Here is a 16,611-nt window from a genome sequence, read left to right on the forward strand (position 1 = left end):
CCAGGACTTACTCTCTAAGTGAAATTTTCTAGTTCTGCTGACAAGGACAGAATACTTCAATACGTGGTTGACTGATCTGATTCAGTAGGGCACTTCTTATATTCTGGGTAAATTGTATTCATTAGTACGATGAGAAAAATATTAGATTTCTTACATTTTTACCATGTACTCTCAAAGGCTATTAAATAGGAAACTGACTTAGCCTGGACTGCTGTGGTGTAGTAAAGGCAGTGGCAGAAGGTAACTTCTTCAGTAATGCTCAAGAGAGTTTGTTCTGTATTCTGAAGCTGCTTTTTGTTTCATGCTTGCTGATATGGCCTTGCTGGCATAATTCTGTTCACATTAAATACTTCAGTTTTTCCATCATAACAGTTCTTCCATTTGACATTTTTTATGTTATTAATATTGCATTGGATTAAGGATTTGTAATAAACCTATCACAATGTACATCCTTCTTAACTGTATTCAATGGTTAAGAGAATGGATTGATTCTTATAGCAGTTTCTCTCTGTTTGAAAGTAAATGTGCAGCGCTGCTAATAAAGGGATGCATTTAACGTTTGAGTGCCATATAAAAGTTTCTGCATTGCAAATGATCCATTAAATTCCATTACACTTAATGAAAGGCATATCTTATAATGAGGCACTGGAGGAACCTCCCCAGATTTAATTATTGTGTCTGTCTGTTCTCTCTCATTTTCCTACCCCCACAAGCTTTTTAAAACCCTATTTTGCAATGTACTTCCTTCTAAGTTAAGAAAAGACATATTTGTCATTTTAGTAATTATTCTTTCATATTTTCCCATGTTAATTAGGAGCATATTTTGAACAGCAGTTAAAGTTAGTACAGACGTTTGCAGAACTTGCGGTGGGTCTCATTTATGGTTTGGAAAGGATGTAGGTGCCTAATACTAAGACAATTAAACTGTCAGTATTCTTAGTGCTGGATAACCCTTGCACCTGAAGTTTTATTAATGGAGATTCTGTACCCAATGTCTGTGGGTTTCCAGTCTTTTTAATTAGTTGTTCCAGTTAGAGATGATAATAAGCAATCCGATAGCTTAGTTTATAAACATAAGTAAATTCAGGGTAGGTGTCTGCAATTTGGAAAGGTCTTGTGAGCTTAACAGTGAGAGGCTACTTTCAGCCTTTTTTATCTTGAAAATCTGGGGAAGGTAATGAGATAAGGCAGGAAATTACTAAGTTATTTAGAAAACCTTGATGAAAGACATGAAACCACGTGAGTTTAACTTCCTAGATGATAGTGTACTTTTGCTTTTTGTTTGTTTGTTACAATGATACACTCTGGTGAGACAACTAAAGGTTGTGTTTCTGGTGCACCCAGACAGAGTGTTTTCTTTTATAATGAAATCAGTCTCTGAGAAGAAAGGTCTCCTGTTTCAAATTCCAAAATGTTGCAAGATGTGTACACTGAGGGTGAGTGCCCTTAAAGAAGAGGAGGTTGACAGATTCAGTTTGTGTGCTGGCTGTGGGGGGCTTGTTCTGATGAACCCATGCTATTTTGCTATAAAGGTGATCTATTCTTGGATGTGTCTTGAAAGTTAAAAAGTATGAACATATGTTTCTTTGCATCAATTATTGATAACGACTTGTAAATTTTACTAGACTTCTGTATACGGGGCACATAAGATAATCGTGTCAAAATTGTTGAATTCATAATATCCATATTCAGTTTCCAGTTTGAGTGCTGTCTTGGAGGCACTTCTGTCTAGTTTATTTAACTGATTGCTGAAATTGCAGCTGTTTTGGGAACTGTTAGAGCTTGTTTACAATATGCCCTGCTATTCCTTTTTTTCCTGGCTCTGTCCTGCCTTTCTTAGTGGACATCTTCTTTCTCTGTCAGTTGAACTTTGATCTTGAAATTCCCTCTGTCTGTGTGGACAATATCTTTCCTCTGGTGAGATCCCTCATTTATGTTGGAGAGTATACTCTGGGCAAACTTGCTTAGGGTGGGTGGCTCATGTGTTCTTCCAGTCCTTATCTGTGAGAGTCACTGACTGACAGCTCTTCCCAGCCTCCTGCTCCTTGGGTATTGTGTTCCCATTAGTTGTTTCTTGTAGTCCTCACATCCTTGAGGAAAAAGAGATAAAAAAGAGAAACTTCAGGACTTTGTCTTGGACAATATCTTTTGGTTATTCTTGCTTTCGCTGGTGCATTTAACTCCTAGTAATGTGGGAATCTCCTTTAAGTGGAGGCTGACAGACCTGTGGAAGGCAGATAGTGTTACCGTAGGAACTTGTCAGTAGTTTTCTGTTGCAGAACAGCTCAGTAAAGATTGTTCTTCCCACAGATTTCTCTGTCAATTTAAGCAGTATTGGAAAAAAAACCACACCTTTATAGAAGCTGTTGTTCATTTTAAATGGAAAAATGAATGTAAAGAAAGAGCATGGATTTATTGTCTTGTAATTTTTAAGAACATTGATTTCAATGATTAAATTTGGATTTAGCTTGGAAAATTTGCAGGATATACAAGAGGGCTGCAATTTAAATTTATCGTAAGAGTTCAATCTTTAAGCTTGCTTTGTTCACTGCCCACATGGTAAGCCATAGATCAGTAATTTAATTCTCTAATCTAAAGATTTTGACTTTTAAACTTTAGGCTGCAGTGTTTCCGTATTAGAATACTTCATGTTAACAATGGCTTCTTCTCAAGGCTGGTGAGTGTGGCTTGAACCATAAGAGACTTATTGTAGGATAATGGTGACATTATCTCTTGCAGATTAAACAGTTTGAGAATCTTGTCTCTGATAGTTTTCAAAGAGGTATATGGAGAGCTGGAGAAAGACTTTGCAGGAGATGGCAAAAGATAAGGAGAATCCATTATTTGCATTTTGTATGCAGAAACTCAACTGGAAATTCAGTGTATGCACTGTACTGACCATTCCTTCCTTAAAAAGTTTCAGTTTTCATAAGATGAATTTAGGGCTATGTGAGAGGCTGCATGCTACCCTTAGAGTTCACTGCCCATCATGTGGCAAATCAATGACATGCAATCGCATACAGACTGTACTACACTTAATACCCCTTATACCACCTTTAGCACAGTGATTTAAGGTTGTGATGGTAGGCTTTCAGGATTCTGAGTTGGAAAGGCTTCTTGCATGTTCCTCGTTTTCCACGCAGGTGGGTCTGTTAAGTAACAACTTCCTTTTAATGTTCATCATAATTTGTGAGTGTCCAGTGTAACCTGTAAAGTTAAGAAAGCTTTAACGTGTTTGTTCCCTTTTTCCACTTAAAGGGAAAGTGAAGTAAACCAAACACCTAATTTACCCATCTCCATTGTTTAGCAAGGGGCAAAAATCTTACTTCTTTTTCCGTGTGATGATAATGAAAACAATAAATTATTTCCTTTTTGAGAAGTGAGAATATTTAGCATATGTATACCTGAGAAGCTCTTCAGCTACTATTTAGAAGTTTTGCTAATTAAAATTGCTTCTCAGTCAACATAGGCCATTGTCTCCTCTGGGTTACTTGAAACCGATTTCTACCAAGTAAAGATTCTCCAGTAATGTTTGCTGGTAATTTGCAGGAGCTAATTAACTAATGTTATTTTTAGCAAACATTTTATTAAGATGTTTCCTTTCCCAGATTAAGTAATTAAGAATTTATTTTCCTCATATTTCATAGTGGAAATCCTATGATATCAAATTACATTCTATATTTAGCTTTAGTTGATGCTTGTTACGTAGCATATAGAAAATAATACACTGAATTTGTGTTAATTGGACTACTGTCTAATTAAACAAGCTTTTTTTTTTCATTCTCTCCTTCCTAGTTTCATGCAATGGATACACTGCATAAACATAACTATGATTTGAGCAGTGCCATCAGTGTTCTAGTGCCACTTGGAGGACCTGTCTTGTGTAGAGATGAAATGGAAGAATGGTCAGCATCAGAAGCTAGTTTGTTTGAAGAGGCATTGGAAAAATATGGAAAGGACTTCAACGATATTCGACAAGACTTTGTAAGTACTGAAGTAGATTACTTCTTTATTCCTGTGACACAGGTGAGCGTAACTACTTTCTGTAGGTTTTTAAGATTAACTGGAAGAGAAATTTGTGCAGCTAATATATGTAATTAATGTGCATGTTTTTTTTCAGATGAAAGTAAATATTCTTTCTTGTTTGGAATTCTTCAGAAAGATGTTGGCAGAAGATAATCCCCTGGCCAGATAGGGCATCTCATATGGAAATGTGTTTTGTTCAAGAATTTTAACAGGATGTAATACAGATCTGTAAAAGCTCCGGAAGAATGTCAGAATTTGTTCACAATTTTGAATGGAATTTATTAGCTATACACTTTACTTCTCTGGGTGTTTTTGAAAACTCTGAGGTTCCTTTCTGTGGTTAGCAGAGAAAAAGAAGTATTCAGATAGCTTTCAAGTCCACTACAGTGAGTAACTTTGACATACCAGATATTCTGGCATTTCTAAAAAGTTTTCCAATACCTTCTAAATAGAGGTGTTTTTTATAATTAAGCATCAGACTACAGGACAGCAAAGCTATAATTTGCAGCATTCTACTGCAGAATAATGAAATGAATTCTGAAATTGTTAGTAATTTGTTTACATTTTTTTCTTGCATGTTTCTTGAAGAATTTCCTTTTCAAGAAAAAGTATTTCCTTCGTTGTACTAAATCATTCAAAATGGGTTTTGTGAGAAGGGTTAGGGTATAAGCCAAAAAAAAATTGTAAAGGTTGAATTTAAGATTGAAGCTGAATGAAACATTTTCATGGCAATTTCAGCCTGAGAATTCAAAATTTATTTTTCTTTGTAGGTGTTACTAATCACTTTTGGAAAGGAAAAGTAGTACTATATAGTACAATGTAGAAGTCCTTTTAAGTTAGTGTGTGGGACACTGGGAGGAGGCTAAACACTAAGCTCTGCTGGAATGAAACAGATAATTGAATAAAAGTGGGAAGGGAAGGCCATTGTTTTTCTGGAGAGCTGACATTTTAACAGGTGTATTATACGTGCATGCTTAATTCCTTGATTTCTAAGGGAGAAAATTCACTGTGTTTGTCACATGAAGTTGAAAATTGCACTGTGGATGAAAGAGCTCTCGAATTTGAGAAAATGAGTGAAAAGGAGTGTTATAGAATTTTAGAACCTAAATCAGTGTAAACTACATTTGGTTGCTAATTATCATGCAGATAAATGGGTCCTAAGCTGTAATTGTAGAGTAGCTGACTACTATGACTTCTAACTGAATGTCTTGTAATGCTTAGTATTTAGCTAAGGCATCTACTATGTATTTTATTTGCTGTTTATAAATTGTATTCTAAAGCAATTTGTGAGCAAGGAACTCTAAGCCTTTTCTCTGTTATTTATGGAAAAGAAACTTCTGTATAATTTTGATGTGTTAGTATATGTAGTTAAATTCTGTTGATTGATACAGTGCAAGAATATGTTGCAGAAATAGTTTTTTTTTCTTTTTTTTTTTTTTCTCTTAGTGTTCAAATATAGCTACTTCAGTGAGCTTTGAATCTATTTAAAAAAGCTTAAAATCTACCTGATTTTTATCTCAGGTAGATATTTACTGATACTCTCTCTATTTCATCGAATATTAGTTGCCAAAGCATGGGTGCTTTATTTTTCCTTGCTCCTCTCCCAGAATGTAAGAGATCTAAAGATAGGGTTTTGTAGCCTAAAGAGGGTGCATTAATGATTAGCCAGAGTAGAGCAGAAATGAATATGGGGTAGTAATCAACTAAAGTCCCTTAGTTAAAACAGAAATGATATCTATCCTTAGTCACTTTTCTTTTAACCTTTGAAAAATTGACACACCATTTTTAAAGCATCATTAGAAGGTGTATTTTACATAGTACTTCATGCAGTGTTGGTAACAGTGCACACAATCTTGAGATAAAATTTATGTAATTTGGAAGCTCTCCACTACATTAATCATGTAATCTTGTGAGATACCTTAATTTCTCCAAAGAGAAAGTTATATATTTTCACTTGCTTTGTAATATTCTAAAGTTGAAGAGTGTTAAAAACAAGCCTTTATTTTCAAGTAATCATTTAAAATAGACCTTTAAGATTTAAATTATGGATAATATGAAAAGTCTGCATGCTGAGATAGCTGTACATTTCTAGTGCTCAGCAGTTAATTATTCATTAGAATACATTTATCGATTACCGGTTATCACACCTTGTAAGTTAATCTTATATATGTCGGAAAAGCCTAGACAAAGAAGTTAATACACTGCTAGTCTGTGTGCTAACTTGTTTCAGCACCTATTTTACATCTAATCCTTTGCTGTCTGAGAACTTGAACCTAAGCAGCTTAGTCAGCACCATAGTGCCACTTTGCAAGCAAGACTGTCCTGGAGTTGATGGCAACACTGTGAAGAAGAGGGTTGTGCCATACCGCTTTGAGTCATTACATGCCAGAGGAGAGGATCTGAATCAGCCCAGATTTACAAGGCAAGATGCAGTTGCAGCCCTTATATTATAATTCTCTAAAGGGCAGGCTCATTTACTTTCCAGCAATTAGTAAGAACCAGCACTGTTTGACATTAAAGTTGCAGCTCAAACTTGATGCTATAACCATTAAATATTAGGAAGCAAAATAATTATTATAAATTAAATGGTATAAAGGAGTTTACCTTTTTTAATAGACCGGTGCAGCTCATTTGTTATCAAATTACAGTCTAGTCTTTGAATAATCATTTTTGTTGGCTGTTGACTCATGAACTGTTAAAGGAGCTAATTTGTTGAGATTCTACTGACTTTAAGGAGCTATGTGAATCCTAATCAACCTAAAATTTTTAACTTGATTAGAATTACTTAATTTACTTGAATTACTTGAATTGCTTCACATCCCATGGTTGTAAAATGGGAAAACAGTGAATATTTTGTGTTCTCGAAACATATTTTCCTAAACAGCATTTTAATCCTTAGTTTTTCATGATCTTAATTTTTCACAAATGTATGACATTCATATCTCAAAAAATATGGGAAATGCCTTGAAAATCTGACTCAAACTATTTATATAAAATAGGAAAGAGATTCCAGTATCAGAAAATCATGGAAATATGCCTTAAAGTTAACACATTCATTTTAAAATAGCTTAGTCCTATGTTTCTCATGCTGGTCTGACTTGAGTGGTCCATTTTTGCCCCATAAAAAACTCAGGAAACAAAAATTCTCTCTTCCTGGTTTTGTACTGCTAACAACTTAATGTTATTTTTGTCCTGCAAAAATGTCAGTAAGGTGGTCATTTGTATGTCTTTCAATTAATTTTTTATTATAATTTCATAATGGCAGTACATTATTCTGTATCTGCTTATGGCTTCTGTGGCAGTTAAGAGCAACGTAAGGAAAACTCTAGTGTCTTTACAGTGTGTTATCATTTCTGTGTGCAAGTAAACAGAATAAAGGCAATTCGTACTCAGTGTGTCAAACAGGTTTTCTGGGATGTGTGACTCAGTGTAAAAAGGATTATGGCTATCCAATTCAACCACCTTAATTATCTTCCATTAATTGCAGTTGCCTATTGAGTGAACAAACATATTCGTGTCACAGTCATAGTTGTAGCAGATGGAAGTTTAGAGAAATGGTAAACATATTCTGTGGCGTGAATGTATTAGTAGCATAAATGTTGAGGAAAGAAAATAGGTATTAAGAAGTTAAAATGGACTAGTTGATGACAACAGATAGTTAGGGTTTCACCTTGGTGTCATGAAGTATGTGGACGTGCTGAGAAGCAGCTCATCTGTCAACTCACAGTGAAGGTGTGTGTGCTACTCACCAGCCCTTTTTGTGGTCAGATTTCTCTTAAGGCATCGTTTACATGAGAAAGTAAACAAACTTCAGTAAACTGAATTGTGTTACTGTTTCTTTGCAGCATCAATTTATGTATTTGCTGCGCTGCTACTTGTTAGTTAAATGCAAACAGATAACCTTGCTGTCGTTTGGACCAGAGATTTATACAGTGTGGTATACTGTCTGAAAAAGAAGACACAACTAAATCTGAACCCAAATCCCAGCTCCCAAGAGTAGGAATGGGAGCCAAATACAGTTCGTCTGAGTGCCTGAAAGCAAGCAGAGTGAAAAACTGGCTGTAAGCTCCTGTACGCTGGCAGAGGCAGTTTGATACGGTTTTTCTTCTGCTGCTTTCAGGAACTCATTAAAGGTTCAGGAACTTATCCTTTTGTCTTAGAACATGGAGAAAGCCCCCACTTACTCGAATTTGTAAGATCGCAAAGATAAGCTTTCACAGCATGATTATTATTAGCATTCATGCATGCCTCCATTAAATACTGTGCACAAAATACTAATGTCTTTCCAGGTTATAAGTAAAAATTGCATTAAATCTGTATGGGTCTTACTAATTTAAGTAATAGAGAATTGATGGTATTGAATTAGTCTTGCTGTGAAATAGATAATTGGGTATTAATTAGAAATAGCTGCTCTGTGCTTAATTTTTTTCCTTAAACCTAGTCTATGAATGTGATTTTAGGTCATAGATTTTCACTTTATTGATAAATTTGTGCACCCAAAATTGTTAAGAAGGTCATAATATTAATATTCAACTACTCTGATCTTGCTCAGAAATTTTTGTGAAGTACTCTGTGTCAGTTTTGCTCTTATTGCAATTTGTCCCTTGCATCCTTTTGTTTGGTGCTTAATGGTTGAGTGTGTAGAGGTTGATGCAGAACCAGCAGTATTATAAGAGCAGCTGAGCTGTTATGAGACTTGAAAAACCTGTGAATTAACTACTAAAGCCAGTGTATTTTTTTCTTATTTAGAGTAAAACTATTATGAGACTTCAACATAGTCATGTCAAGGTGATTTATTTTAGTCCTGATATCATTCTTAATCTGATGCACTTCATAACAGATTTAACTTTGTGTTTCCTGATGCACCTGCTTTTGTTTTGATCATTTAGTTTAACTGTCTGGCTTACATATCCAAATCCATGTGTCATTTAATATTTCATTTAATATCGATGCAATTCTGCATCTTTGTTAATTATAGATTGTTAGTATTAGTAGTACATGCATTTATATGCATATGGATTTTTAAAGTAGGTATTTAATGCATATACATTTTAAAATTTCTGCATACGCTATATGTGATTTTTAACATGTATTGAATAAAATGTGAACACTGCAATTTCTTGGAACTACTTCAGTTTGTAACATGTTTTTCAGCTCCCTTGGAAGTCGCTGACTAGTATCATTGAATATTACTACATGTGGAAAACTACTGACAGATATGTACAGCAGGTAATTTAATGGTTATTTCAGCATGAATAATTCTGACACATTCTTTAAAAAAATAAAAAAGTCTCAGCTTGCTAAAGAATAAAAAATCATTTGTGTTCTTAAAAAGACACGTGGCAGGAGGCGTATGGTAATATTTTAGGATGCAGAATACTGGTTTTGTGCTGTTCACACGATGTATTGCCAAATCCTAGAATGCCTACTGTACACTACATAGCTGTGAAGTGCTTTTTAAGCCATGTGGATTGTATACTCATTTGTAGCAGTATGATTTCTGCATCTTGCTATGGTGTGGAGAAAAGAAATGGGCTAAGGAGCAAACGCTGTAGGCTACGAAACTGTGTAAGGAATCAAAGGATAAGGAAACAGAGATTGTATTCAATGTGACTCTTAATGTTTTGAACATTTTGTTGATACTTAATGCTAAAATATTACTTTGGCATGACCAAGATAGAAAAACAAAGTTGAGAACATTCTGCACACAATGAATATGTTCATCCTTCTGAATGAATGTTTGAGTCCTCCTGTAAAAGAAGAATGATAATATAATTTTGGATACCTATGCTGGGTTATTTGAAACAGATTTAGGCAATACTTTACTGTTAGTACTTTTTATGTATTATACTATTTACCTGTTTACTCCTTGATTTAGATATTCAAAATATTTTAAAATACTTCACTGTAATTCACAATTTAACATTTTAGTTTGTAGCTCATTCACTTGTATAATTTGTAGAAACACGAAGTACAGAATGTTGAAAATAAATTTTATGCTCTAATGAATGATGACAGCTGTATTGTTAAATGGATGTCTGGAGTTGTTCCAGATCTTTTTGTTGCCGTATGTCAGAGGATGATTACTGCAGCTTGCTCTGTGGTTTTGGTTATTTTTTCTTCTTCTCTGTGTGTGTTTGTGTGTGTGTGTGTGTGTTTTGGGTTGGATTTTTGTTTCTTTGCTTGGTTTGGGATATGAAAAGTAAGGGAAAAAGTGTTTGCTTGTTTCTGATTTTTTTTTTTTTTTTTTAGCCATATAATTGAATTTTGAATTATCTCTAGGATCTTTTAGATAAAACAAAAAGAAAATGACTTGCTCTGTATTCAAGGATTTTTTTTTCAATTTGTCCCCATTTATTTTTTGTACTATTCAAATTCATCTTAAAAAGGCATTGCCAGCAAAGTTTTGCTTTGCTGTTTGTCAACTCCTGAGGAATGGTCGTTGAAGGATCTTGAAGAATCAGATTAAAAAAAGTTAAGGTTTGGATCGAGGATAAATTGAACTGAAAGCTTAGTTTTGTTAGCTGATTTGAGATTGCTCAGAGCTGATCATGTTTCCTGTGAAATTTTTCTGAAATTGCTCTAGATTGGTTGGCAAAAGACTCTTGAGACTCCTTTTCTAAAGTTTTGTAGGGCTTCATTATTATTCTGCTGCTACGACTGTAAAGATGTGATGCATTGAGCTTGCGTAATAAAGGTGTAACATCCTAACTCAGAACATGGCATGACACCACAGGATTTATTGTTTTAAGCAAGGTCTTTTCAAAGTCATGCATGATTATCAATAGCAAAACCAGTGTAAACCAGGTATCTCATTTGTACGCTACTGAACATGTCTGCAATCCTCCTGATCAGAGATCAGAACTTCATCCTGACATTGTCTTGGTTGCTCTGGAATAGTAGAAATAATACAGCTCAGGAAAAAAAAAAAAAGGTACTATGGGTTTTGGTTTTCGATTTATTTTTTTTCCCTACTAGAACAAGCTGTAATGATTGAGTGTATTTCAGGGAGAATATATGTTCAGTAAAAAAGTGGCAATTTTGGAGTCATTCTTTTCTAAATACAGTCCTTGAGGAGTAGAATAGCTTTGAGGAACAGGGAAATGTTGATGTACATTCTTACATATTATACATACATAAAATATGGACTTTGTGCAGTTTAATATGAAAATTTGCCCTTTAATTGTTTATTTCTTTGCATGAATTGGCTGTGTTGTGTCAGTCATAATGAATGTTTCCTTGTCATAATAACCTCTAAATGTCACTCATACTTTCTAGCTAAAGGTGGTGATTTAATGTTGATGGAGATACTGCTGTCACCTTTAGAGCATGTTCCTTTCAAGTAAAGGTGAAGGGAAATATTTGTATTGAAGGCTTCTATCTCTACTAAAACCTGTCTAGCAAAACTAATCCTGGCCTTCAGTAATCATTCTTGGTGACCACAACATATAGCATCTGAGAAAAGCGAGATGACCCATTTCACTCATTGAAATGTTTTCACATTATTTTCTTCTTAAAGATCTGATTCATTATTCCAGTGTCTTATTATCCTATTACCCTTACAAACAAGTAGTTGTCATTCTAATACTTCCAGCTTCAACTTTCAGACTTTCCCTTCTCAAATTTCTGTTACCTACATGTGATTTTTCATGATTTTGGAATCTTTTCAATTTCCTAGCATTTGCCCTCTGCATTTCAATAGGTAGAAAGTTCATCTCAAATTGCAACTATTTCTTCTTTCACAGTATATGAATTTATACTGACTGACCAGCTTTAAAGCTGTGATACTTTCTGCTACTTGTAGGGAACAATGTTAATCATCGTTTTAGTGCATGAAAATATAGTTTATGCTGAAGTAACATTGTGGAATTATTTCATAGAAGACAATATATGATTAATTTTGGTAAACACACAAGGAAAAGAGTTGTTAAAATTCTATTACTTACAACCACCAGCATTAAAAGTACGCTAAAACTTAGTTCTGCTGTTGTTCTTCTTGCTCTTGTAAAAACTGATTTATGCATGTAGACCATAGCATATTTATACTTTTGCTTTGGGCCTTCAGAAGGTTGATTCGTACTGGAGACAGACTGTAACTGCACCAGATGTGTCAGTGGAAGTCGCTTCTGTAGCTCCAAACACAAGGTGACATATGTGAAGGGGAAAAAAGTTGTTGAAAGAAATCTATGTTGGAAGAAAGTGAAGATTACTTTAATGTTGAATATGAATTAATTCATGGTGGCATTGACTGCTTAGAAGTCTCACTATAGTTACAGATTGCTCCCTGAAGATGCAGTTTTTACAAAAGAAAGTTAGGGTCGTGGATGGCAACTTTGTAAATGGAAGAGCGGTGGTTTATATGTGGATGCTTACTCAGGCTACTCAGCCAGAAGAAAGCTGATAAAACCTCTAACTTGCCTCATGATTCATGTAAAAGACTCCCAGAGCAGAGTCTTTTGATGGTATTTTTCTCAAGGTGAGAAGTATATTTCTGGATTATAAACCTTGTAAAGATTGGATATCAAAAAATAGGAGATCAGCAGAGGAGAGAAGTAACTGTTGTAGGAGAAATTGACTTATATTGGAACACCTGCAAAAGAAAGGGAGAATCTTGGGAGGCAGGAAGATAGTGTTGACGTATTATTGGAGAATATCAGAGTCTTTTTTTCCTCTATAATAAAAAACCTTTTTTCAGAATCATTTTTATTTTTTGAGTGATCAGGCATAATAGTGTCCTGAGTACAGGAAGAACAGGGATGTAATATTTTTCCTTGATATTTTATTTAGAGACAGATATTTCAGATATCCAGTAGGCAGCTGAAGTCTATATGTCTTGTGCTATTGCTGAGAAAACTGTTGTTCTTTGTATCATTTCAAGTTTCCCACTGTTCTCAGGCACCTGCAGATTGGTTACTATCTGTCATGGTGCAGATACAAAAAGTGGCAAAACCCTGACTGAAATCAAGGGACTCCAGATTTTGCCCAAGAGATAGTGACATGTAACTTACGATTTTCAAACAAACTGAAGTGTCTTCTGTTAACTTTCAAGGATTTTATGCCACTGCTGTGTGGTTGAAACATTCAAGAGAAAATTGTCTTCAGTATAAATACTTTCATAAGTGTTCTGACAATATGTCATGGATAACTTTCATGTGTAGAAGTTCATTCATATCATGCCAAGTAACACTAACTTAAATAAACAGGCAATACCACTTGGACTTAAGGTAATAATAATACCTTGATGCAACATGCATTGAGTTTCTTAAAAGAAAGTTACAGCTTAGAAAAATCACAGATTATCTCTGTGCAGTGTTCTTGACAGAATTGTAATGACATTAAATGAACGCAGGTGCTTGGTGGACTTTCCTGTTCCGCTTCCTTGGACTGTTTATAAAATATCAGCCTCAAGCTGATAGAGCACACGAGAAATATTGAATTACTTGATTGACTCATTGTGTGCAGTTTCACTCACTCATTTTGCATTTATTCTGTGATGAGGGTTAGCTACAATGTCATACTTTTTTTTTTTCTTTTGGTAGATGTAATTTATATACACGGTAGTCGTTGTTTTTACAAATTTGTTGTCATGTGCTGAGGATTGTGTTTTGCCAGGAAGGACAGCATGCTGTAATTTCAAACCGATAATAAAAATAGACAGCTCTATTTTTTAATGATTTTCATCATCTAGATTTCTATGCTTTTCTTAGAGTATTTTATACAACTGTGAAATGAAACGCAAATAATTTAAGGGTGGATTATGTGCAGTTTTATGAGTTTGTGTACTTGAAGATAATAAAGTATTTTCATGTGTTGATTTTTCATCTAGAAACGCCTGAAAGCAGCTGAAGCAGAAAGTAAATTGAAACAAGTATACATCCCCACCTAGTGAGTATAGCAATAAAGTTCTTTTTTGAATTACTTATAGGTGAAAATGTAAAGTGTATCAACACACATGATATTTCCTTCATCATTGTCCTAATACTTTTAGCATGTATATGCAAGTAGTACATACACATGCAGAAGTGTAATTGGAAAATGCTCTAAATTCTTTGTCCTTATTTCAACCCATTGGCTTTGACCATCAAACTTTCTGTTCTGGAAAGGTGAGAACTTCTGCAGAAGTTGATCAAGTGCTACACAAACTGCTCACATGCAAGAAGGGTCTTGTCATTTAAAAGCAATTTTTCTGGAGTAGTTGCTTCAGTATCTCTGTAGCTCAACATTTAATATTTGTGTAAATTCAGAATTTTAAAATAGAAGCTGTTGTTAATGTAGTTGCATAAAATCAGATACTCACTTTGGTTACAGTTTTATCTTGATATCATCTGTTCTTGAGTCAGAGACAAGATGTTCTGGCTGTAAATTAAAGGTAGCACACAGCCTCAAATCCTTTGCCTTTGATCAGTTCTTGTTAATGAATTCTGTTTTCCTCTGAGAGATTTGTACTTTATTTCTTTAGATTTAAACTTGATTCTAGATTTGCTTTTGTTAATGTGTGGATTATAGACCAAGATATAATCTCGATTTCATATTTATAATTTCCTTAAGATTATGATAAGAGAGGGGGTTATAGATGACAATCTTTAAAGGTTTTTGTGGATATATTGACTCTCTGTGTGAATTTACCCATTAATACCAACGTTAATATAACAGAAGACTAGAATACCAGATGAAATACTTTGAAAATCCATTGTTGCCTTTCTGATTACATGTATAAATTGGATACAATAGATCTTAATTTGCATATTTCATACAGACTTTTTTTTCTCTTAAGTGGATTTAATACAAACAGCAAAACTGTGAATTTCAGTCTTTTAATTTCATTTGTGCAAAAAGCATCGTGAGTTTTACATTCAAGTCATATTTGCAACATGGATATTTCTTGACATTGTAGGCTAGAGGAAAAGTCTCATATGAGCGTTACATAACTCAGGGAAGTTGTTGATTTAGGAAAATTGTTAAGGACTATTTTGTGTTGTTTGACATAACCTATTGTTGAAATACAGATACTTGCTTTCATTTTGTTTTATTACCATCTCTTGTCTTACCGTCAAGACAAAATCCATATTCAATTGTTAGAACAGGAATTCTTGAGACATTGATAGCTGTAATCTGAGGCACATGTAGGTAAACATAGTTCTAACGCTCTATTTCAAGACAAATTTATTGTATTTGAAATCTGAGTGGCATTGATTCTTAAACTGAATACTTTTTTGATCTTGTCAGAAGGTACTTGCTGTAAAAGCAAGAGTCTGTCCTCAATAATCAAAGAGTCCCTTTCAATTTCTGGTTGCTCTGGAAGGTAACTAAGCAAGAGATAGTCAGGTAAAAATAGACTTAACTACCTCTTGATCTTCCTTATATCTTTATCTCAGTATACTTCTTGGAAGTATCTTGGGAAGATTCTTGATGAAGAGTATTTAGAAATTGGAAAGAGTCTCTCACTGGATATAATGAACAAAGGAGAAGGGGGAGTACACAATAGATGAGTGGTGAAGAATAAGTTCTTCAGTCCTCTTAGAATGAGTGGTTTAGGACAGAATCCAGGCAGAACAACCTGATACACGGGTGACCTGTGCCAGAGTTATAGGACTGCAGCATATTGCGTTTAGTGGAAACTTACATGCCTCTCATTTAGATACACAGCTGCAAGCTGTCCTCTATTCTAGACAGCCTTGTTGTATTACAGGCATTGTTACTACTTTCATGTATTATGTATTTCACAGAAAGACCAGCCTCAACTTGTAAAGCCTTGCAAAGGGGGACTATGCTGTGCCAGACTTGTTTCAGTGTTTGACAGTGGGGCTTGCTTTGTCTTTAGCTTGCTAAGCAAGTTTGACCATTTTACAAAGATCTGCAAATTTGAGTACTGTAGCAGCTCTTTATGCATGATTCTGTGTTGAGAATACCAGAAGAACGTAAAAATTAGTCTTTTGTTAATTTTTACAGATGCTGTCACCAGACGGAATTCCAGAATTAAGTTGTTTTCATTTTTATTAACAGGTTAGAAAATAATTTCTGAAAAATGATTTTTTTTTTTTTTTTTTTTTTTTTTTTTAGCAATAAACCAAATCCCAATCAAATATCCAGCAACAATGGGAAACCTGCTACGGTCAATGGAGCAATGGGAGCCTCTTACCAGGCACAGGCCTCACTAATAGGGAGGGCTTGTGAAAGCTGCTATAGTAAGTCAAATTTTCATAAATATTTGAATAATTGAGGAGTTTTGGCTAATCTTAATACACTTTAAACAAAATCTATATACTTTTACAAGTAAGAGATAATTTTTGATCAATTATGCAGCAGAAATAACTTCAGATTAGAACTGCCTTCAATAAATTGATGTAATGTTAATACTCAAATCCAAGTCATTAATTTTTTTCTTCAGCAATTTAGTAAGTATGGAACAATCAAGTATTGAATGATGTAATGGATGTGATGTTATTCCTTTACCTTCAGGCTTCTAAATTTGTATTTACTTTTGCTTGTGCTTTAAATTTGTTTTCAAGGTTTTTTGTTGCAGATTTTTGTTTTGTTTTTGCTTTTAATTTGCTGTTGTTGCTGTGGCAAGATTGGGTAGTGTTG

The 16,611-nt window shown here is 34.4% G+C and overlaps 1 protein-coding gene across 3 annotated transcripts in view; it reads left to right on the forward strand.

The window, feature by feature from the left end:
- MTA3 (metastasis associated 1 family member 3) overlaps nt 1-16,611 on the forward strand; it is a 123,177-nt gene that overhangs the window by 54,144 nt on the left and 52,422 nt on the right. For all 3 annotated transcript variants that reach the window (XM_090135135.1, XM_031594979.2, XM_090135134.1), the window contains exons 9-12: nt 3,796-3,984; nt 9,181-9,255; nt 13,853-13,911; nt 16,087-16,211. In XM_090135135.1, the coding sequence (XP_089991261.1) occupies nt 3,796-3,984; nt 9,181-9,255; nt 13,853-13,911; nt 16,087-16,211 (448 nt within the window). The remainder of the gene's footprint in view (nt 1-3,795; nt 3,985-9,180; nt 9,256-13,852; nt 13,912-16,086; nt 16,212-16,611) is intronic.

Source organism: Phasianus colchicus, chromosome 2 (assembly GCF_987193195.1).
Source record: "Phasianus colchicus chromosome 2, bPhaCol1.hap1.1, whole genome shotgun sequence".
Classification (NCBI taxonomy): Eukaryota; Metazoa; Chordata; class Aves; order Galliformes; family Phasianidae; genus Phasianus; species Phasianus colchicus.